This window comes from Mustela lutreola, chromosome 8 (genome assembly GCF_030435805.1).
Source record: "Mustela lutreola isolate mMusLut2 chromosome 8, mMusLut2.pri, whole genome shotgun sequence".
NCBI lineage: Eukaryota > Metazoa > Chordata > Mammalia > Carnivora > Mustelidae > Mustela > Mustela lutreola.
Genome location: NC_081297.1, coordinates 95,078,794 through 95,102,093, shown reverse-complemented (window position 1 = coordinate 95,102,093; position 23,300 = coordinate 95,078,794). Strand labels below are relative to the sequence as shown.

At 45.3% G+C, this 23,300-nt stretch overlaps 2 protein-coding genes across 17 annotated transcripts in view; both read left to right on the top strand.

The window, feature by feature from the left end:
- Positions 1 to 2,160: 2,160 nt before the first annotated feature.
- CDKN1B (cyclin dependent kinase inhibitor 1B) lies at positions 2,161 to 7,307 on the top strand. The gene is made up of 3 exons (XM_059186041.1): positions 2,161 to 3,152; positions 3,689 to 3,818; positions 5,927 to 7,307. Exons 1-2 carry the CDS (start codon positions 2,675 to 2,677, stop codon positions 3,808 to 3,810), a joined length of 600 nt encoding a protein of 199 aa, XP_059042024.1. The 5' UTR covers positions 2,161 to 2,674; the 3' UTR covers positions 3,811 to 3,818; positions 5,927 to 7,307.
- A 2,668-nt stretch (positions 7,308 to 9,975) lies between these two features.
- Positions 9,976 to 23,300, top strand: part of APOLD1 (apolipoprotein L domain containing 1) — a 52,212-nt gene continuing 38,887 nt past the window's right edge. For all 16 annotated transcript variants that reach the window (XM_059186027.1, XM_059186025.1, XM_059186028.1 and 13 more), the window contains exon 1: positions 9,976 to 11,181. The gene's annotated coding sequence lies outside the window, so the exon portion shown is untranslated. The remainder of the gene's footprint in view (positions 11,182 to 23,300) is intronic.

The window sequence follows — 23,300 nt, the reverse complement described above, 5'->3', positions numbered from 1 at the left end:
GACCTACTTTCAGGAATAGGGTATAAATTATGGTATGGAGGCCTATCCTAATTTTCTCATCCTTTTCCCCCCTTTTCCAGCCGAGTAAATTAAGTAGTGCATTCGACGTGGAAAAATAGAGGCAAGACCTCTCACTCAGGCTCTCACAGGATCAGACAAATATTTTGTTAAGCAGGTAGGAAGTCCTGACTTTGAAACAAGTTTGGGACACTGCCTCTCTTCTCTCACTGCTTTCTGGGTATCACCCTTGTCCTTTTGGAATCTGCATTTTAGTTGAACTAGTGCATAGTGATGGGAAAAGCCAGTGACAGCTGCATATAAATATCAGTGACCACAGGCCACATCAAGGAAACATCTGCAGGCAGCCCAGGGAATGAGCGAGAGCCATTTTGAATCACTTGTAAGAGAGGAGGACCTGCAGGCTACATACAGCCCAGGCGAATGCAGACAAAACCTGAACCTTTAGGGAGGAAAGAAAGAGAAAATGAACCAGCCTGAGAGGAGACCTGCCTCTGGCCCCCGGTCTGCTATCAACTGGCTAGGCATCCCTGGACAGGAAACCTCTCCTGCTGTCAGTTTCCTCAGTGGTATAAAAGAGAGGGTTGAGCCCCAGTGCTGCCTGCTCTGACATTCTGGAGTGCTGAGATGAGCGAGGCAGGGCCCCACACAAGTGGAACACACAAACAATATGTGGTTAAGAAAACAAGTTAAAAATCAAACTCACCTGTGGCATAGATGCATTAAGAAAACATTGGTGCTGTGTACGATTACAACTGAGGGAGATTAGTTTCCAGTAAAATGTACTATGTCCCAAACCAAGATTGTATGTATGGGGATGCCGTGGGGTGGAGGGAGACAGCAGAAGAGTCTTTGAGCTCGGCCTCGGATAGGACAGCCCCTCCGCCTACCGTTTTAAGTCCCACCACCCTGCGCAGGATCATCCTGGTAGGTAATTTCTAGCTGCAAAGGGGAGCCGAGAAACGCCCAAGTAATAATATCAGACGTGAGGATATGGTTGTGGTGGGTTTTATGAATCATTTCATAATCTGGGCTTTCAGATTACTTTCACCCTTCAACGATTTGTAGCCGTAGGTCTAAAGGCATTCCCTTGCATCTAAATTCTGTTCTGGGAGGGCAAGAGCAGTCAATCTAGTGGGAGAAAAAGGTGGAGGAAGGAAGGGGCTGTTGTATTTGGCGTCGGACTCAGGTAGTGGAAACTGCTACAGCCCCAGGAAAGAATCGAAAAATGAAGAGGAGACGGAGTTCCCACACGCAGCTCCTGTCAATGGCTTTAACTGTGCTCGGGAAGCCAGAACCTGTGTCAGGGGTGTAACCTCGCTTTTGAAACCCAAGTGTATCTGAGACCGCTACCAAGTTCATTAGGGACTTGGGAGACCAGCGGACTTCTTGATCTTGAAACGCTTACTTTTACTGAGGGAGACCTTGGGTTCAGAATACATTGAAAGTGCTGCGTCCAGGTTCGCCTCGGCTTCTTCCCAAAACCCCCCGTTTCCCTAGAAGAGCAGAGACTTCTAGATTCAGAGTGAGCTAACCGGGGCTCACCCCCAGCTGAGGCACCCAGGCGGGGGGGCTTCTAGCCCCTCGGAGCAGGCTACCCTGCCTCCTTGCAGTGCCAGAAGTTAGGGCCCAGGGGCGAGAGCCCAGCTGGGGGGGGGGGGCAGAGCTTCCACAGCCTGCCTCGGCCGTCAGCGGCCCGCACCCCCCAGGCTCGGCGACCGCGGGGAAAACAGGATCGCCACCAAGGCGTAACCGACCGCCAACCACCTTGGAGATCACGGGATCCTGCCCCTCCGTCCCCCACACCCCCCGGCGAGCAGCGGGCGCGCCAGGCAGCGCCGCGCGGGGACCTGAACCCGAGGCCCCGCCGCCCCCGCCCCTCCTGCCCCTCCCCGGCTTCCCGGCCGTTTGGCGAGTTTGTTTGTCTCGTTTTTAATTTCTCCGAGGCCAGCCGGAGCAGGTTTGCTGGCAGCGGCACACCTCCGGCAGTCACGCGACCAGCCAATCTCCGGGCGGCGCTGTCGGCGGCTGCGCGCGCGGGCGGGCGGGGAGGCGGCGCGGCCGCGCGGGGCCACCTTAAGGCCTCGCTCGCCAGCCTCGGCGGGGCGGCTCCCGGCGCCGCAACCAATGGATCTCCTCCTCTGTTTAAATAGACTTGCGGTGTCAATCATTTTCTTCTTCGTCAGCCTCCCTTCCACCGCCATATTGGGCAACTAAAAAAAGGGGGCTCGTCTTTTCGGGGTGTTTTTCTCCCCCTCCCCTGTCCCCACTGCCTCGCCGCTCCGCGACTCCGACGCCGGCAAGGTTTGGAGAGCCGCTCGGTTGGCGGGACCCGCGGGCTCGCCGCCGCCCGGGCTTGGACGGGCTTTGCCACCCCCTCCTCTCTCCACTCTCCTCCCCTCCCCGCCCTCGAGCTCGCCGGTACACTTGATCGGCGGCGGCTCTCGGCTGCCTGGCCGGGGCTTCCCCTCCCCCTCCCGCAGAGCCAGCGCGCCCCTGACGCTCGGGCAGTTACTTGTCCGTGTTTGTTTCTCTTGGCTCCGAGCGCGGTCGCAGGGCTTATAAGAGGGGTGCGGGCTGGGTCGGGGCGTTTTGTTTTGTTCAGTTTTGTTCTGCGAGCGCGCGCGCGAGGCGGTCGTGAAGACCCGGGAGGAAGATGTCAAACGTGCGGGTGTCTAACGGGAGCCCGAGCCTGGAGCGGATGGACGCCAGACAGGCGGAGTACCCCAAGCCCTCCGCCTGCAGAAACCTCTTCGGCCCGGTCAACCACGAAGAGCTGACCCGGGACTTGGAGAAGCACCGCAGAGACATGGAAGAGGCAAGCCAGCGCAAGTGGAATTTTGATTTCCAGAATCACAAGCCCCTGGAGGGCAAATACGAGTGGCAGGAGGTGGAGAAGGGCAGCTTGCCCGAGTTCTACTACAGACCCCCGAGGCCACCCAAAGGCGCCTGCAAGGTGCCGGCGCCGCAGGAGAGCCAGGACGTCAGCGGGACCCGCCAGGCGGTACCTTTAATGGGGTCTCAGGCAAACTCAGAGGACACACACTTGGTAGACCAAAAGACTGACACGGCGGACAACCAGGCCGGCTTAGCGGAGCAGTGCACTGGGATAAGGAAGCGACCGGCCACAGACGGTAATGACCCTTCCCCAAACCGAACATGTCCGTCTGTCTGTCCGGCCGGGGCATCAGTTTGACCTGCTTGAGGGTCTTCACCTCCGCTTTTTTTCCCCCAGAGCATTCCGATTTAGCTTTCGGGGAGCGAACTGCCCTAATCTTAGGTTTTTATTAAATGCTGTCCGGCTGACCGCTTGTCTGGTGATGGTTTTTAAGTCAGGAGCCCCGGGGGGTAGTATCTGACCATTTCTCCAACCGAAAACATCGCAGTGCCTCCCCGCTAGCCAGCGGTAGGTCTGTGACTACGCAGGGATGTTTATCAGCGGCCTCCCTCTTGGCAATGGAGAGAGAGCTTTGGGGCGTAGAATACACTTTCTGTTATGTGAAAACAACCTCATTTTGTGCCCTTAAAGGCCACTGGGCATGACGGATCCAGGATTGTGGGTGGAGGTGTGGGTTTTTCATCCTCTAACTATTGTGCCAACTTCTGTCAGCCATTGTTTTCCTAATAAAGGTTGTGTGTGTTCTTTTTTAAAACTCCCTCTTGCCCTTAGATTCCTCTCCTCAAAACAAAAGAGCCAACAGAACAGAAGAAAATGTCTCAGACGGTTCCCCGAACGGGGGTTCAGTGGAGCAGACGCCCAAGAAGCCGGGCCTCAGAAGACGTCAAACGTAAACTGTTCGGTGGGTTGTTTACTAGGAGCTTGTAACTGACACCCCGAATTGGGTTTTCATACCCTGACATACCCGATCTTAGTGGTTGCTGGCACACTAGAGCTTGTGGGTTTTTGTATTGTTTATATTTTGGGAAGTCAAAAAGTAGGAATGGGGAAGGTTGGGAATCACTGGTGGGGACACTGTTAATTTTTGCAGTTTCTACATCCCGAGATCATTTTTCCTTGAAACACTGAATAACCAGAGCAGGTGTCCTAGCCAATTACTTGTGACCAAAGACCGATGAGTAGGAAGGTCCAGTCCCTCTGAATCCCACCAAAACTTGTTGGGAACAATAGGTTCTTTTCCCCATCTGAACAAGAACTGGGATATGCCTCAGTCCCACTTCATGAGAATTCATTTCCCAAAGGTTCAAGTTGACTCAGTAACAGATTTTGAGGTATATGTGGGAAAATGGCAAGTGATTAAATTTTAAAATTTGAGGGAAAAGTTAGGTACAAATGGCTCATACCTGGTGAATTCCGTTAACAGTGTGAATAGAGAGGTATATTACATTCTTTTATCATTTTTACAAACTGCTACTTTCTGTTTGCTTACAAATTTGGAGAACAGGAAATGAGCCCTGTGTATTAAAAAAAAAAAAAAAAGGCGGGGGGGAGGTGCGGCGGGGGGAACAAAATAAAATGGAAAAATGCTTAGGTCCCTACAGAATTTTCTGATAACATTGAAGTTGCAAAGCAGAAGTTAACTTTGTTGGATTAAGCAGTCCAGGCACAAGTCAGAATATGTATACTAATTGTCTCATTGTGCTAAAACAGGATGATTGGGATATTTGTAGGGAAAACGGGTAATAGATAACAAGGGCCGCAAGGGTAGATCTACCTTAGGCAAGAGAAGTGGAGATTTTTTTCCATCTACTAAAGTCTGATCAATATGAATAGTTAATTTGAATATTTGAGCCCTCAACTTTCCACAGATTGGTTATCCATAATGATCAAAGTGTATATGTTAATAGTTTGAAAACTTCATACCTTTGAGGACCATGACCTCTTCCCCAACCCCAAACACAGTCATAGCTTCGCACATAAAGAATTTCAGTAGATGTTACTAATTTTTAAAATTCTCATTTATAAAAAGGTAAGAATAAAGAACATAGAGATTAAGGTGAGATTCTAGTTTGTTGTGTTTTTAGCTCATAATATAATATATATGATTTCTTCACACCTATCTGACATTTTTCAAAGCTTATACAAAACATCCCTGTAGAATCTCTATTTTATAGCTATATATGAAGTGGGAAAATTGGATTAAAAAATTTCCTGAAGCAGCCTTCAGCTTGGGACTTGTGGTTTGTGACCTGTAGCCTAGCTCATCAGATGAGCCACAGTGAATCACACCTACTGAATTTTGATCTGACCCCCCTCTGACATACAGAGAGGCCTTTGTTAGTAAATACTGCCAGTTCAGAGAATACTAGAAATAGTAATAAGAACTTGTTCAAAAGCATTCATGTGTGTATTTTGCATATGACCAAGAAACTAGAATGTTTAGAATTTTTCTTTGGCAAGCATTTATAAGTTATAGGCCCAGGTGTTTTTTAAATTTAGAAGATCTGATACTGTTAAGTATTACAAGTTCTTAGTTTTCCTCTCCTTACCGTCTTTGACCCCAATTCTCTAGACCAGGGTTTCTCAACCTCTGCACTGTTGGCATTTTGGGCTGAATAATTCTTTGTTGTGGGACGCTGTCCTGTGCATTAGTAGAATGTTTGGCAGCAACCCTGGCCTTTCCCAACGGATGCCAGTAGCACCCTCCCCACCCCCAGTGTTAACAACCAAAAATGCCTCCAAACATTGCCAAATGTCTCTTGGGGGGCAAAAATGCCCACTAGTGAGACCCACCGCTCTATAAACAAGAATACATGACACAGAGGAGAGTAAAAAGCTAATGAAAGAAACATTGGATGGAGAGGACTATAGTCATGAACTTTTAGTACACACTTTTCTGTTCTGTCACTTAGGTATTTCACAATTAAGACAGTGACAAAATGATTCCTGTACTTCATTGGTAATGCTGTTCTAGTGCTGTTCTCCTAATTCTTTTTTTTTCTTTTGCAGAATTAAGAGCACGTTTCCTTGTTTATCAGATACATCACTGCTTGATGAAGCAAGGAAGATATAAATTAAAATTTTTTAATACATATCACTGACTCCATGGAATGGACATCCTGTATAAGCACTGAAAAGCAACAACACAATAACACTAAAATTTTTAGGCACTCTTAAATGATCTGCCTCTAAAAGCATTGGATGTAGCATTGTGCAATTAGGTTTTTCCTTATTTGCTTCATTGTACTACCTGTGTATATAGTTTTTACCTTTTATGTAGCACATAAACTTTGGGGGAAGGGAGGGTGGGGTGGGGCTGCGGAATTGGCATGGGGGGACCTTAGGAAGAGCTTGCTTCCATTTAGAGCAAGGAGTAAAATATTTGACTTGCATGGAGAGAAGCAGTTTTGGGAAGGGTTTGAATTGTTTAAAGATGTAATGTCTCTTTCAGTGAAAATTGATACTTCATTTAAAAAAAGCATCTGAATTTGAGCACCGGTTGCAAATAATGGCCAATTATTTTTACATGAAGCTTTTTCTCATTTGGGAGCTCTGATGATTCCATATATACTGGCAAATGGCTTTTTTTTTTTTTTTTTTTTAAACAACAGAAAAAAAAAAACCCAAAATGAAACCTATTCTCAGTCATCCCTGCCCTTCCCCCCAGTTCCTCTTAAAATTGGAATTTACCAGTTAATTATTCAGCAGTTAGGTAATCATTCCAGGTAATTCTGGGCAAAAATCTGGGGTATATGAGGGAGTTCTGAATGCTCAGAATTGACCGTCTAATTTTTATCAGGTTTGTTGAGAAATTTTCTTAATTTTTTTGGACTTTGGGCTATGTAGACATGGTCAAAATAATTCCAAATCCTTGGATATTTTTTAAAGATCTGCAACTTCACATAAGAAAAATAATGAAATAATTTTTAATTTAAAACTTCTCATTCTATTTGTTAAAATGTCCAAAGGAAATGGTATTTTTAAAGAAAAGTGTGTAGAGAGAAAAGCACACGTGGAATTACTGAAATGGATACTACATCTTTAAACAGTATTTTTACATTGCCTGTGTAGGTGTATGAAACAAATCATTTGAAGTGTACCTGTGTACATAACTCTGTAAAGACACTGAAAAATTATACTAACTTATTTATGTTAAAAAGAGATTTTTTTTTTTTAATCTAGACCATATACAAGCCAAAGTGGCATGTTTTGTGCATTTGTAAATGCTGTATTGAGTAGAATAGGTTTTTTCCCTTCTTATGTTAAATAATATGGCTATGCTTAAAAGGTTGCATACTGAGCCAAGTATAATTTTTTGTAATGTGTGAAAAAGATGCCAATTATTGTTAAACATGAAGCAATCAATAAATAAACCTTCCATAGCTATTCATTGAGTTTAACTGTAATGTGCTTTATTAAGCTTGAGGTATTTGACCTGGCATTCTAGTCTTACACAAATATAATGTGAAGTGGCAAATATCTTGATAATTTAGGCCCATGTCTGTGATGATGTTTATGTGGCTCTGAATGTGGTAGTCACTATTTTCCACTACGTTCTGTACGAGTGAGCAAAGCTTTAGACATGTGAAGTGGAAAAGCCACATTTTCATATAAGTAAGATTGTCAAATCTCTCATTAGTTCAAATATTTAGGTCTTAGAGGATATGTATCAGAACCAAAAATTTTTACGTAAGTGTAGGCTGGCTGATCACACATTTGCAGGACTGAAAATGAAAGTAACATGGTGACTTCTCTAAATTGTGTATTTACACATGGAATGTTGTGAGAAATAAGAGCAGTTGCTTAGACCATGTAGTACACACCTCTTGTCCAAAGTATTAAGATACATATAGGTCTTCTAGAAATCGGCATGCATTCCACACTAATTTAAAACAGTTATTCTTCAAATTAAACTGGTCATGAAAAACTCCTCAAAGTTGAACTTTCCTGGTGATAATCCACACAACCTAAAACTGGTTCATCTGAATACCACATCTGAAGGTTTGGGGCCCATATCCACATGGCAGAGATAGATATTTTTTTTTATTTAAATAAAAAATTTAAACAAGGCCTTTTAAAGTCAAATTTACTAAAAACTGATTTCCTGTTCTCTTAAAAATGGAGCTAAGGTGTAAAAGTAAGTTATTTTTTCTAGGCATCTGCAGATGGTTAAATTGCAAAAATCTGAATTTGGGTTAAACTTACCCTCAAATACTTGCGTTTACATTTTCGCACCCCAAAAGGGACTCTAAACAAGATAGTTTGAGCTTATTTTGACCTGAAGTTGCTTTAAAAAAAAAAAAGGCGTGTGTGTGGGGGTAGGTCGTCTCTCTGCTGCTGCCGGGAAGGGGAAAGAAGGTCCTTTGGTGGCTGGGCTACATCTTCCAAGTAGGTATTATTTTAATTATAGGCTAAAGGTGTTTTTATGATTCAATTCAAAACACGCAGATGGGGTGTTTTTTCAGGAAGACACTGAGAAAGCAAGAAAACAATTCAAAATGGGGAGGAAGGAATGGAGAGTCAGGAAATAATGAAATAAAATTACTTTCTGAGCCAAAAAGCGTACTTCAAAAAGTCTCTAACAAAAGACTCTTAATTGATGCCTGTACCCCATTTTCCTTTCCTCAAAAGGCATCTTTAATGTGGATTTTTAGAGACTGCGTTTTAGGAGTTCTGGGCCAGGAAGAAGTGGATGCTTGCCGCGCCAGGCACGTTCACAGGAACGCAGCCCCCGAGTCACCGGGTCAGTCTTTTCCACGTCTGTGTCAACTCTCCCAAGTGCGTCCCCGATATTCGAAGCGTCCTCTCCCCGGCCCCTGACGGCGGGGCTCGCCGCGGGCGTCCCTATGAGGGGATGCGGCCGCGGGCGCCAGCTACCCACCACCCTGCTGCCCAGGCCCGTGCGTCGTCCTCTCTCCAAACTGCCCCGAAGCCCCGCACCCTCCCGTCCCGGCAGCGGCGGGGTCCGGCGGCTGGAGCCTCGGGACGAAAAGCCCATCGAGTCTCACCGCTCGTCTGCCACTTGCAGCGCCCGCGCCGCCGGGGTCACTGCGCGCAGTTCCCGCGCCCCGGGCGCCCGCAGGCCGTGCAAGGCTGCTGCGCCCGGGCCCACTCAGTGGCGCGGGACGGTTTCTCACCAACTTTCCTCCCTCATCATCTCTCCTCCGGGCTAATAAAGAAGCGGAATCCCCCCACTTCTTCCCACAGTCATACCCTCCACACCAGCACCTGGCCAATTCTAGAGCGGTGGGGGGATCTGAGCGACGGGGAGAACCTTTCCGAGTCAGTGGAGCATTCGGGGCAGCAGCCTGCTCCCACTCCCACCCTGGGCTCCAATGATCCGCAGCCCCGCGCATTTCGAAAGGCTTCCCGGCTCGCGGGGGGCCAAGGAGGACCGCAGCGGCGCGCAGGAGGGGCCGAGCGCCACAGCCGCTTGCGGGGTCGCTTCCAACTTTGCAGCCGCTTTGCAAAGTCCACCCCCGCCAACCTCTCAACACGCATCCCCAGCTGTCCCGCGCGGAGGACTGGGGTAGGGAAGAAATGGGGAAATGTGGGACCAGGGGCATGACTGCGGGATGTAGGGGACCGTGGAAATCCGCAGGATTGGAGCGGGGCGCGCGGTCTTTCAGGCCACGGAGCGCCCACCGCCCCGGCCGCGCCTAAGGACTTTTCCTGGCGGCCGGGAAACGCTGCCTTCGCCATTTCATCTTCATCATTGTGAGCGTAGACACTTGCTCTTCATAAGGGTTTTTTTTTGATTGAAAAGGTGTTTTAAATGCACGTCTAGGATCTCCAATCTGCTTTTCAGAGTGTGGATTTCTTTTTATTAATTTGCTATCTCTTTCACCTGAGCCACACCCAAAGCCCGCTCCCCTCCCTCCCCGCCAACATTAAGGTAAAAATCCTGCAGACGAACTTGGAGAGGGTGGGCAGGGAAGGAGGGCGCACTATCCTGCCAGATTCCCTCCGCCCACCCGGGGTCGGGGTGGGGGGGAACCTCCCGGATCTCGGCTCGCGTGGGGGTGGGGTGGGGTGGGGTCAGCCTCAGTCGGACCCTGCAGAAGCCAAAGTGTAGTATTTGCACGGAGGCAAAGTCCCCCGTGCGGCCGCCCGCGTCCCAGGTCTGTCTCGCGTGGGGACATACAGTAGGCAATTATTAGAAAGCGAAAATACAAAAAGAAATCGGTGCGTTTTGGGCGCGAAACGTCGACGCGCCTCACAGGAACGCGAAGAAAAGGCAAGGAGAAGGGCGCGCGGCCGGGACGCGGGGCCGGGGGATTGCATCATTGCTGCTCCCCCTCCAGAAAATGGGCTCCGAACCGCGGCGACCATCATGGCGCTCGGGTCGGGCCGCGCTTCCCGCGCGCCTTCCCCGAGCGCTCGGGCCGCGGGCACTGAGCCCCAAACGAGCGTTTTGCAAACACCCCCCCCCCCCCCCACACACACACACACTAACTCGGGCGCCTATCCCCCCACCCCCTCCTCCCTTTTGTGTCATGTATGTGAGTGCGTGCGTCCGTCTGAGTGTGTGTAGGATTAGAGAACTCGAAGATTATTTTTTTTCCTTTTTTTTTTTTTCCCCTCCCTTGCTGGTGGTTGTAAACTTGATTGGCATTGGCTGCGCCCACTGACCCCTGCGCGGAGTCCACTGCAGATTTAAGGTGGATCCGAAAGACTGCGGCTTCAGGCGGAGTCCCGAGCTTTAGCTGGTTTGGGAGGAAAAGGAGGAAAGGGGAAGGGGGAAAAAAAAAAAGGTCCCAAACCGTGCGCCCGGCGCGTTTTCACGAATCCCCTGCGGTACCAGCCCCCGCGCCCCCCCTGCCCGGCGAGCTCTTCCTCCGCCCACCTCCCGCTCCTTCCCCATTGGTCGGCCGGTGCAGTTTGAATTTTTTCTTTTCGTTCTTTCTTTTTTTTTTTTTCGGATGCTTGTTTTCTTGTAAAAAAAATACAGTACCCCACCTCGTACTATGAAACCCACTACGGCGGCCCGAGGTGGGGTGTTTTAGCTGGTTTGGGGAAGGCCGGGGCGGAGGCGGAGCATCTGTGCCAACATTTTGCCCCGAAGTGCCGTTGACATTGTGCAGGCGGGTAGGGGAGCGTGGGGCCGCGGTAAACAAACTGAGTAGCTTCGGCGGGGACAGAGATGTAGTATAAAACGTTAATGGATGTCCAGGGCGCACCGTTTCGCCGGCTGCTGGCCAGAGGTGCTAGGGAGTTGCTGACAGGAGCCCGGGAGAGGATGCACCTTCCCCTGCCTTGGAAAGGTAGACTTGGGGAGGGCTGGGGTTGGGGGTGAAGTTGGCCCTGTAAAGAATATCTGCTCACAAACAAAGGGGTGGGGTGGGGGGAGAAGAAAGAAAACAGGGAAGGTGTAAATATAGCTCAGGTCTATTACCTCAAGCGCTGCTCAGCTAGCATGCATCATAATTCAGCCAGTTGCTGTCATTTTTATTGGATTTTAAAAAAAAGTTTTCTCTCTGATTTCGAGAGTGCTTTTGAGTAAGGACAAGTGTTAAAATTGAGGATAAAAACGATAGAGGGAATATGACTTTTAAAGTGACTTTGGTTTCTGGGTCTGGAAATTAATTCTTTTGATAAAGTCCTTTAAGGTTTAGGGTAATGTTATTTGTACTGCAGGTCTAATAGAAATGATAGCCCTTACTAATTATAGTCCAATTATGTTTCACTTTGCTGTGAAAATTTCAGAAGTTTATAATAATTCAAAGTATTATTCAAATCACTCTATCTTCAGGTTAGTGAAGCTAGCACATATGCATACATTGTGGGGGTCTCTTATTCTTCTCGCACTGTAGCTAATGATTTTAACCAGATGTCCAGCTCACCCTTCAGTCCAGCCTTCAGTCAACAGTTCTCAATTTCCCCAGTCATTTTTTTAGTTCTTAACTCTTTCAGTCCTTCCTAACCCAGCTAAGGCTTTACTTACTCAACCCAACTGAGCTCCTTGGACCACCATAAACCAAACTATCTATGCCCTTAGAAAGGAATTTGTTTGAGTTAAGAAAGCCCACAGATGGACTGGCTAGCCTCAGGAAGCAGTGAGTTCATCATTCCTGAAGTGTGAATCAGTTACTAATAGGGACCCCTTGATAGGGACATTGTAGACAAGACACATATATCAAGGGAGTGTGAGGACTAGTTACCTCCAAAGTCTGTTCTAGACCCTTGAGATACTGTATTTCCAATCTTGAACTTTATGGCTCTCCAGTAAATTAAGCAACTTTCCTTGGTCATTACCATCTTCTGAGTTGTACTGTCCAGTATGGTAGCCAGAAGCCATATGTGGCTGTTGAGCACTTGAATGTAGCTAGTCCAAATTGAGATGTGCTACAACTGTGAAAGACACACCAGGTTTTAAGAATCAGTAGGAAAAAGAGTGTTAAATATCTCATTAATAAGTTTTATATTCATTACATATTAAAAAAGTTATCATGTTTTTGATATATTGTATGAAATAAAAAATATTAAATTTCACCTGCTTCTTTTTACTTTTTTTAACATGGTTAAATGGACAACTTTAAGTTACCTTATGACATAAGTTGCCTTATATGACTCCCATTTTATTTCTATTGGACATTGCTGTTCTAGACTGGCACCTGTGATACCTGAAGTACTATCTTTGAGAGTGGGGACTAGTAATACTGATGAGTAAGTAACTTCCAGCTGCTATCCGAATTTCCCAACTGAAAGTGAGGCCCAAACTGAGCCTCCGGAAACTTTAGAAAGAATTCTGCCAACACCTAACACCTACTGTTTCATCTTTAACACTTAGTATTGGGTTTGAGCCCAGACTGGAAATACGGTACAGATCTGTCTGATGAAATCAGACGTGATAACAGCTTTCCACATTATGTAAATAGAGAGACTAAGGAGTCCAATATGTTAGGAATGAGTCTGGAAAACAATTTAGACCCCAAACAAAGTGTCTACAGGTAACTTTTCACTACCACTCTGCAGTGGACTGGAAGGCAGGGACAGATGGAGCAGGGTTCTCACTCTGTGGATATATCTCTAATGGAAGACTTGAACAAATGAAAAGGTGCATCATATTCTTGGGATAGAAATATTCAACGTGATAAAGATGACAATTAAATCTATACTTTTACACTAAATTCTGGTAAGTTCTGATTATCCTATTCCATTCTATTGTTCTCTCAGTTTATGCACTCAGGACTATGTTCTTTTAATTACTGCACATTTAGAATTATGTCATAATGTTTAGTAGCACTAATCCTCCATACCCAACCAGTCCTTTTCGTTTTTTCAGAATTTTCCTGGATGCTTTTGCTTGGCTGTTTTCCCATTTGGACTTAAATGAATTTCTCTAGTTTGAAATCTCTCTCTTTCTTTCTTTCTTTCTTTCTTTCTTTCTTTCTTTCTTTCTTTATTTCCTTCCTTCCTTCCTTCCTTCCTTCCTTCTTTTTTTTAAAGAGATATCACAAGTAGGCAGAGAGGCAGGCAGAGAGAGAGGAGGAAGCAGGCTCCTCGATGAGCAGAGAGCCTGATGTGGGACTCTATCCCAGGATCCCGGGATCATGACCTGAGCTGAAGGCAGAGACTTTAACCCACTGAGCCACCCAGGCGCCCCTGAAATCTTATAGGCATCTAAAAAAATGGAGTGGGATCCTTATCGCATACTTTACACCAGGATCAATTCCTGGAGGATTAGAGTGAAGTGTAAAAAAATGAAATTATAGACATACCAGAAGAAAGTTCAGAGGATTTAAAAAAAACCTAATCTGAGAGTTGGGAAGGTCTTTCTAGATATGAAACAAAGCAGAGTCTATTGAATATAATATTGTTAAATTCAATGACATAAAAATGAAAAAGTTTCCGTATGGCGAAAGGTATCAGCAAAGTCAAAGGCAATGACCTAGGGGTGATAGTTGCACGACAGTGTGATATACCTCATACCACTAAGTTGTACATTTAAAAAATGTTTAAAGTGGTAAATTATGTGTTAAACCATAATAAAAATATAGATACCTACATGCATGCATACTTACATACATTCATACATACATACACACACACACACACTACTGGAAAAATTTTAAAGTTGTCTATGTTCTGTCTGAAAGAATCTCACACACAGTGTTGTGGGTCCCATCCTTTGTGAGACACTGGTTGCATTTCAGGCTTGAGTCAAGAGTACTTGTGTTTGATTCCTGGTCACCTAATTCATTGCCTATAAGAGCTTTTGCAAGTTACTTCACCTTTTAAAGCTCCTATTTCTTTGGCTTTATAGTGAGGATGCCTTTAGCTCTCTCATTGGGTTATTAACCTATTCAGTGGGATATTGTATTGTGGTACTTAGCACAGTACCTGTTATATAATAGATATTAATCATTATATATATTTATAAACAATATAACATCCCGTTCATATTTTGGATTCTCAAATAACCACAATCAGCACTATATTAACCCTGTAAATATGTTTCTCGATTTTAATTATTGCTGTTATTACCCTTAAGAAGAACAATATTTTGGGGGTATTTAATAAACAATATAGTGCAAAAAAATGGTTAAAATGGTAAATTGTATGTTAAGTATAATTAGTAATTATACTTAATAATAATAATGATTTTATTACAATTTATTATTTATTATTACAATAATAATAATGATTTTTTAAAAATATTTATTTTTTTGAGAGAGAGAGAGTACACGCGCAGGGGGCGTGGCAGAGGGAGAGGGAGAGGGAGAAGCTGGCTCCCCGCTCCACAAGGGGCTCGATTCCAGGACCCTGAGATCATGACCTATGCCGAAGGTGTACAGTTAACTGACTGAGCCACCCAGGCACTCCTATTTAACACTATTTTTTTTAAAGGTTTTATTTATTTATTTGACAGAGATCACTAATAGGCAGAGAGGTGGGGGAGGGGGTACGAGGGTTGGGGGGAGCAGGCTCCCTGCTGAGCAGAGAGCCCCATGCAGCCTAAATCCCAGGACTCTGAGATCATGACCTGAGCCAAAGGCAGAGGCTTAACCCACTGAGCCACCCAGGTGCCCTATTTAACACAATTTTATTTAAAAACCTAAATAAAGCATTTGTTGAGTTTAGGGCCATTTCTAATTATCTCAGAAAGGATCTGGTATAGATTTGTTTGTGGTACCAAATCAGTAACACACACCCTCCAAACAAACAGAATGGCAAACTGGGAAAACTGTCCACAACCCATATACTGGAAGGCTAATTTCCCTGATAATTATAGAATTTCTATAAATCAATGAAAAAAAGCAAACCAACAGGAAAATAAGCAAAGGATATGAATGCAGTTTCCAGAAAAGGAAATACAAAGGCTCTTAAAACATGAAAACAGGGTCAACTGTAGTTTAAAACTATGGGAATATAAATTGTATACAGAACACATAAGTCAAGGCAAGTACGGTCACAATTAGCATCACTCAGATACAAAGTTGCCGTTATCCTTTCTTGGCAGTTTAACCTTTCCTTCCCTCCTTTCTATCCAAGGCTGAGTGATCGTGTCCCTGCCCCGGGCTTCACTGGTGACCAGAGAAGCAGAGTTTGCATGTGTGGAAGCCATGACCACCTTTCACATTCAGTGTCAGATTCCTGTCATCCAAACCGGCTAGTCTTCCGCGTAGGGTCACCTTTTTTTGCCCACGGAAATCCTCTGAATCAGCCTCTTAAAGTGAGTCCGGCCCCTTTCCTTGACACATCTCATTCATTCCCAGTTTTAATTCCTGGATGTTGGCTGATAATCTGAGCCTCTCCCAAATCCCCGCCTTCGCCAGGGGCTTCCTTCAAGTTCTCTATTCTCTTAAAAGCTTCAGGCGGAATTTAGTATATGATAAGCACAAAATATCAGATCAGTAGAGACTGTATGATGGAATAAATGTCTTTAGGTGGCAGGATTATAGACAGCCTCGTGGGAAAATGTGAAATCTCTCCTAAAAAAACAGACACACATTGCATTTTACCTTGTCGACTGTGGGTTTCCTTTTTAATAATTCCTCTTCTACAAATTTACTTTTGGGAAATAATCAGATGTATAACTGAAGATATATTGACCATATATTGATCTTTATGAAGGTATATAATTATAAAAAGGAACAAAGGAGTAAACAAATAACAACTCCTTAGACGTGGGAATATGGGATTGATTATTCAAATCAACTGTAGTATATCCAAGAATGACACAGATTGCAGCCATTAAAACACTCTGGGTTCCTTTATATATTCGTAGGAAAAGTCAATAATATTAAAATAGGCACAGAACAATGTTTATGGTATGACTCCATTTTGGTCCAAAAAATTTTATTTATTTATTTGTTTACTTTAAAAAAATATTTAATTTATTTATTTGACAGAGAGGGAGAGAGAGAACGAGCAAGAGAAGCAGGAGAGGGAGAAGCAGGCTCCCCGCTGAACAAGAAGCCCCTTGTGGGGCTCGATCCCAGTATCCTGGGATCCGACCAGAGCAGAAGGCAGACACTTAACTGACTGAGCCACCCAGGCAGCCTCCCCTTATAAAAAACTTTTAATAAGAAACAACTGCAAAGGTAATTCAAATTTGAAAAATATTTATCCTTAGACTTATGGAATGCAGAATAAGTTTCTCTTCGTGTCTCTCGTTCTCTTTTCTCAGACATCGGCAGAGAACAAGCATTTCTATAATTCATTTCCCTTCTATTTGTCTGTCTGTTTAGTTTCAGATATCATTAAATCTATATATGAATTATGAGGAGTGCGTTTTGAGGTATATGCTTCCAGAGCACGTAAATGAGGTGTAAATAGCATTCCCATTAACTCAGGAATATCTTAACAAGCCCTGAAAAAATTTTGTGTGCCCTATTCCATCTTTTTGGCACAAGGGATACTATGGGTAACATTATCCCAAACCTCACATTCCTTGATCTTTGGCATTTGGCACACCCAGAGCTCCTGCCCAGAATTCAACAGATTAGCTCCCTGTCTTAGTTTTATTACTTAGGACGTAGTGCTGGGGGGATTGTTTTAAATTTCTTGTTAGCAGACCAGTCTTGAGCTGTGACTCTCCATGGGACTGACTTGGGGCAAATCTTAGAGTCTCCGAATACCAGGTGTGGGAGATCATGGCATCCAGGGTCCATTTTATAGATGAAAATATTCTAATCCTTGACTTCCTGTAAAGTGGGGAAGTTAAGATGATTTATAGGTTCCTTCTGGTTTATGACTCCGTGATTTCTGTTTCCTACTCAGAATCACGTAGTCCATCCACGTGGATCAGGTTATTTTCCAGGGAAGCCAGATTCTTGATTTTTGGCTGAAAACCGCATATTCATAAGAGTCAGAGGAAGATGATAATACAATAGTGTAGACGGAACAGTGAACGTTTATTATCTTACTGGAAAAAAGCCCGTGATAACTTCGTGGTTGCTCAGTGGTGCTAAACACTGCTTCATTGTTGCGTGCAGACTCGTCCAGCCCCTTCTACTGACCAGGCTCTGTGTCTTCAGGGAGACAAACAGGAGTATTGCCCTCTTCAGGCTGTTGGAGGAGATGGACAGGGAATCGCAGCCGTACTTATTAGATGGAATTTGCTCTAGTGTTCCGAAGGGATCTCAGAGCTCTGTTTTATGCTCCAGCAGTTTGGGCCCCCTACAAAGGTGTTCAGCTGGGGTAGCAAAGCAGGGGCTGAAATCATAACTCTTTCCTCAAGTCTGCCTGTGTTGACCAAAGAGAAACAAGCCATTAAAAATCCAGCTCTCTGCGTGGGGCCTTCTGTAGTTTGCTGAAAGTCCCCTGTGTCCTAATGGCTGCCCTGTAGGATGCCCTAAGAGTTTGACACGGTGTACCTAACCTAGCCATGGTGGTGAGGATATCTCTCCTAAGGAAATGACTTTTAGCTGAGACCTGGAGACTATGGGAGGAAGGGGAGAGTGACCCAGGCAGAGAGGTCCAAGGCCCCAAGCCGGGGAAGGACTTTGAGGAAGTGGAAGAAGGCGCGCTTATGGCTGGGATGCCGTGAACCAGGACAGCAGGAATGCGAACTCTGGTGAAGTTGTGGTGAGGTCTAGAGATGATGGGATTCTGGACCTGACTTTAAGAGCAACAGGAAAGCCATTTCTTTCTAAGACATTACTTTAAGCAACTGACTTGTGCAGGTTCAATTAAACTTGATTATTATCCTCCTTTAATCTAATTCTAGTCAAAGCCCTTAGTCTTTTTTTTTTTTAAAATAAAGATTTTGTTTATTTATTTGACAGACAGAGATCACAAGTAGGCAGAGAGGCAGGCAGAGAGAGAGGGGGGAAGCAGGCTCCTGCTGAGCAGAGAGCCAGATGCAGGGCTCAGTCCCAGGACCCTGAGATCATGACCTGAGCCAAAGGCAGAGGCGTAACCCACTGAGCCACCCAGGTGCCCCAAAGCTCTTAGTCTTGATCAGGATCATTTCCACTGGATGTGGGCTGAGGCTGGCACCTTTATGTTTCTTTGCAATGCTGTTCAACACACACAACAGAAAACATGTTCAAACTCTGGTTTCAGTAAACGAAGGGGATGTGAAGTCTTTGGACCATCAGGGCAGATACTGGTCCCAACAGATACATTGCTGGCTCGGTGGGGGGACACACACTCCCCACCCCCACTCCCACCTCACTCCCCTACCCCCGCTGCGCCCTGCAAATCCCACCTCCTGGTGTCCTCTGTTGAGTGATAGAAGCTGAAGGTGTGCATCTTACCCACCACTTGGGCTCCCGCAGCTGCCAGTTCAGCTTGCCTTCTCTCTTCTCTGACATGATGAGCCAGGGGCCTGTCGTTTTAGGGGTGTGCCCCTGGTGTGCCCTTTGCAAGAACAGTGGGTGTGAATCCTCAGCCTAGGGGTGAATACCGAATCATTTTTTCTTCAAATAGCTCAACATTTTTTTTGCCTTCCATTTTTACTGGGCGACTGGCTGGAATGTTTACAAATAGTTTGGCCAAAGGATTCACCATTTATTTGCTTTTGGAAGGAGACTTCAGAGGAGCGATGAGAAAAACAAGCAAACCACAGAGTTCTATTTTTTTGTTTTTGTTTTTGTTTTTAAAAAAACAAACCCTTAAGATAGGAAAAGAGAGACCTCTGCTGGCCAAACTGAGATAACGCCCTGCCCTTGGTCGGTGACTCCAGGAGAAGCTGTCCCTCCGGTGGGAGCAGGTGTTGGCACTTTAACGGCTCTCTGTTCATTTCCTCAGCCATCAGTTCAGGGGCTTTGGGAGCAAATCTAAGTGACCTGTACTTCCCAGCTCGGTCCCGATTACTTCTGTTCCAGTCTCTAGGAAGAGTGTCAGTCTTCATATTTCTCAAAAACAAAGCTCTAAACAGCAGCGCCAGGAAAACCCCAGGCCTGAAACAGCTCCCACATCTTCTCTTTGTTTTCTTTCTCTTTCCTGCCCTTCGCCTCCCCGCCTCCCCTCTGACAGGGAAACAAAATCAAACACATCTTCCCTCAAAATCGGGAGATGGTGCTGATGGAAAGGGAGAGGGAGGAATTAACCACTTATCTGTATTCTATCCTCCACTGAATATGGCAGCCGGGGGCCCAGGATTGGGGTTACACACCCGAGGGACTCCGTCAGTGGGAGACCCACTGCTCCTCTGGAGAAGACAGAGGATGGTTATGTGGGAGGAGGGGGAAGGGGTCTCCCTGAGCCCTTTGGTTTGTTTGCAGTGAGGACCATGAGGACCAGGAGGAGTGCCCATGGCCCAAGTGCTTTACATAACTTAATTCTGTTTCCTGCTTTGCCTCTTTCTCTACAATCTTAAAACCATCTTTCTCCAGAAAAAAAAAATTAAAAATAGGTCAGCAATTTAGAACAAAGCCTACATAAAAATAATAGCTACGTGTGTGCTTGCTATTTTATTAGGTTTTTTTTTGGGGGGGGGGTCTCTGGACTAAGCTGCACCCAGCCCCCATATGAGAAGAGGCTTTCCCTGGGCTCTGTGCTGTCTCCATCCAAGAAAACACCTTGGGGCTGTGGTGAAGAGCTGCAGAGGGGCCTCCTGGTTCTGGTTTCCACACGATGGTTCCACGTCCTGTCTCCCTGTGTCTAGCCTGCTCTCACTCATTCTCCTAGGTTTCACCAACCTTTTCTGCATCTGCTAACACAGGAGCCAATAGTACCAAGTGATGGTCACTTTATGGCTGGCAAAGGACCTTAAATCATCTAACCCAAGCCTCTCTTTTGAGACAACTGAAGCCCCGAGAGGTTGTCAGCAGCCTAAAGTTACCCACCTCATGGCTTGCTGAGGCAGGATGGAAACCCAGAGGCCCTGGATTCTGGAGGAGACACTTCCTTTAGGACACCCATGCTGAACTTGCACAGATGTCCGTTGTGCACAGATGGTTCATACTTTTACTTTCTGCTCTTTCTCCCTGGTTGCCTGTCCATCACCCCCTCTTTTAAGGCCTCCACTCCTTCATACTGCACACAGACAACCATGGGCCAATTACTGTATCCACCAGCCAGCCCTGGGTGGCTTTCCTTTCCTCCCCACACTTACCTCTTCTGCTTGCACCTGGTTAGTGCGGTAACAAATCCCTTGACTCACACCTTTACCGAGCAAGGCTCCCAGACCTCGTACCCTTCTCTGAAATGCCTATTGATATTGGCATTCCTGGGCTGCTAGGTCGTCTTGAGTGTTTTTCATGTATGCATTCAGTTTGTGTATGTCGGAAGTTGCCTTATTTTAACCCTTTTAACCCTCTTTGATTCCTCAGCATAGTACAGTGCCTTCGTCTGGAAACACAGTCCCTTAACCCAGCAGAGTAAATCTCTGTAACTCTGAGAAGGCCAAGTATGGTGGAAAGCCAATTATATAGCCGTTTTAAAGCAGGGCGTCCTTTTCTGACTTTCAGATGATACTATATAGTTTCTAATATGGTGCCCTGGGTATCCTGTTAACATTTGCTAGTTTTGTAGATGCCAAATCATCCAACCACAGAACTTCTTCATTCATGGACCTGGCAGTTATTGAAGGAGTGCCTGAAAGTATGATGCATTGCATTAGGCCCCTGAAGGCATTTGAAAAAAAAGTTTGACATCTGCCAGTCTGTCCCCTTCTGGCTGCCTGGAAGGTGGATAAGGTGGATGCAACCTGAGGAGGCATCCTTTGTTTCTGAGGATAGAAGGTGCATTGTAGAGCACAAAGATCCAGGAACTATAGGGGGTGCCTTAACAGCTCAGCACTGCTTATCTCCAGAATTCCTTTAAAGAAAAGAAAAATACACTTTTATCTTGTTTAAGCCACTATTATTTCTGGTCTCTGTTACTAGCTGCCAAATGCAAATCTTAACTGATAGAGAGAAGTTCTTGAGGATTTTTGAGCAAGGGACTGATTCTGATTGGTAGCTATGCAAGAGATAGATTCCTGGCTGGGGGGCCAGGGTGGGGAGGTGTTCCGGGCCATACAGAGATAAAGTGGGCCTGGCAGGTGGATACGGTAGTGAGGTGAGGCTTTGAATGAGGAGAATACACACATCTTGCAGGGGGTCATTGATTTTGGTTCTTTTCCCCCAGGACACCTCTGCTAAACTCCTGTTATATAGTGGCTACTTAAATATGTACTTCCTGAGTGATTTGCATTGTGCTATTGTCAGGTGGCCTGAAAGCTAGGGAGATTGAGAAGATGGGCATTCTTTGTGTCTTAAAAAGGAGCAGGCAAAAGCTGGCACAGGAAAAGCGTATCAGTGTTACAGAAAAATGAAGTTACTATGTTTGCTGAACTCCTGCAGGCATTTCCAAGGAAAGGAACTTTTGTTACATGGGACTATCTAATCAAGATACATTTGAAATGTATCCTCTCCTGGAGAGCAACTGTAAATAATATTTTAAAAATGTATCTTGGAGTAACTTGCAGGGTAAAGATACATTTTATGTGCTAAAAAACTTCTAAAAGGGGAAAAAAATCTACTTTATTAACTTACTTTCAGCTTCCCATCTTCCTAGTGCACTTTTCCTCTTGAGGTTGGGCGGGTAATTTCATACCTCTTAGATTAGAAGACATTTCATTCTTGTTTAAATAGGTTTAACTAGGCTAAAAACATATGAGAGTGGAGCTGTGATCTAGCATAATATTCCTGTGAACTAGCTGTGCTAACCTAATATCTCGGTCTCTCTGTTTCCTTAAAAATTTGTTGACAATTGCAAAGTTCTTCCAAGCCTGGCTCAAACAGGTAATTGGAAGCCTACTACAAATACCAAGGTCCCTTAAGGCATCGGCCTTTCTCTCCTTGCGCATAGAAAGGCAGATGTGCCCAGTATTGCCTGAAAATTTTTGCTCATTAATTATGTCTCCCCACTCTTGACCTCATTTGGAAAAAAAATACGTTTGACTGCAAGCCATTGGGGGTGCCTGGGTGGCTCAGTTGGTTAAGTGTCCCACTTTTGATCTCAGCTCTGGTCTTGATCTCAGGGTCATGAGTTCTAGCCCTGCACTAGTCTCCATGCTGGGTGTGGAGCCTCTTAAAACAAAAAAATGCAAGCAACTGAACATTAGGTGTACCTGGACTACCTGTTGCAAACTTCCATACTTTTTTATCAGCTCAATTTTAATAGCATATATGACTGTCCCTCGTTTATAGTGGGAAGAAACAGGAAAAAAATGATTCCAAATACTGGGTTTTGATTTACACCTCCCTGAAGTGCCTGGGTTGACTCCCCAGCAGTCTGATAAGCAGATGTTCTCTCCTTACAGTTAAAGAGATAATAACATGAACCAACATTCCTGGAGCACTGTGTGCCGAGTCACATATCTACATTATTTCTTTTAATCCTGATGAAAAATTCTGAGCAACAGCTGTCTCGACGAGGAAACTGAACCTTGGAGCTATTGTTCAGTCACATTAAGCTGCTGAACCAGGGCCCAAATTTAGGTCTCGCTGACTCTTCGCGTGGGTTTAGAGGGCGTTCTGTTATTCTTGTAAATAATCTCAACGAGAACAGGGCCAACTGGCTCAGGGTGACACTCGATTCCAAATCATTCTCTTTTAGTTTTTGCCAGATTGGAAGACTGTCTGGTGATTAAATATTTCTGGCCAGCAATATCTTGCCATTTATGGAAAAATGATACCCCCTAATCTTTAATAATTGTTTCATTAAGAACAAAAACAATGTGCCTGCTAAGCTTTGGAATGACTGCAGGAAAATCTCAGTACTTCTTGTACCTTCCTCTCTGTGTCTCCAGGGGCAAGATGGAAAGAAGAGTATCGCTTAGCAAAATTTCTTTAGGAAGAAGACAAACAGAGGATGCTACTGAGCTATGATTAGTAGATAACTTTCTGTGGCAGGCTACAACCAGCATGGGACACTTTAAGGTCTGGAAACCCCTTCTTAAGGGAGAAGACCATTTTATGTTCCCATAAGCTTGGAGAGCCTA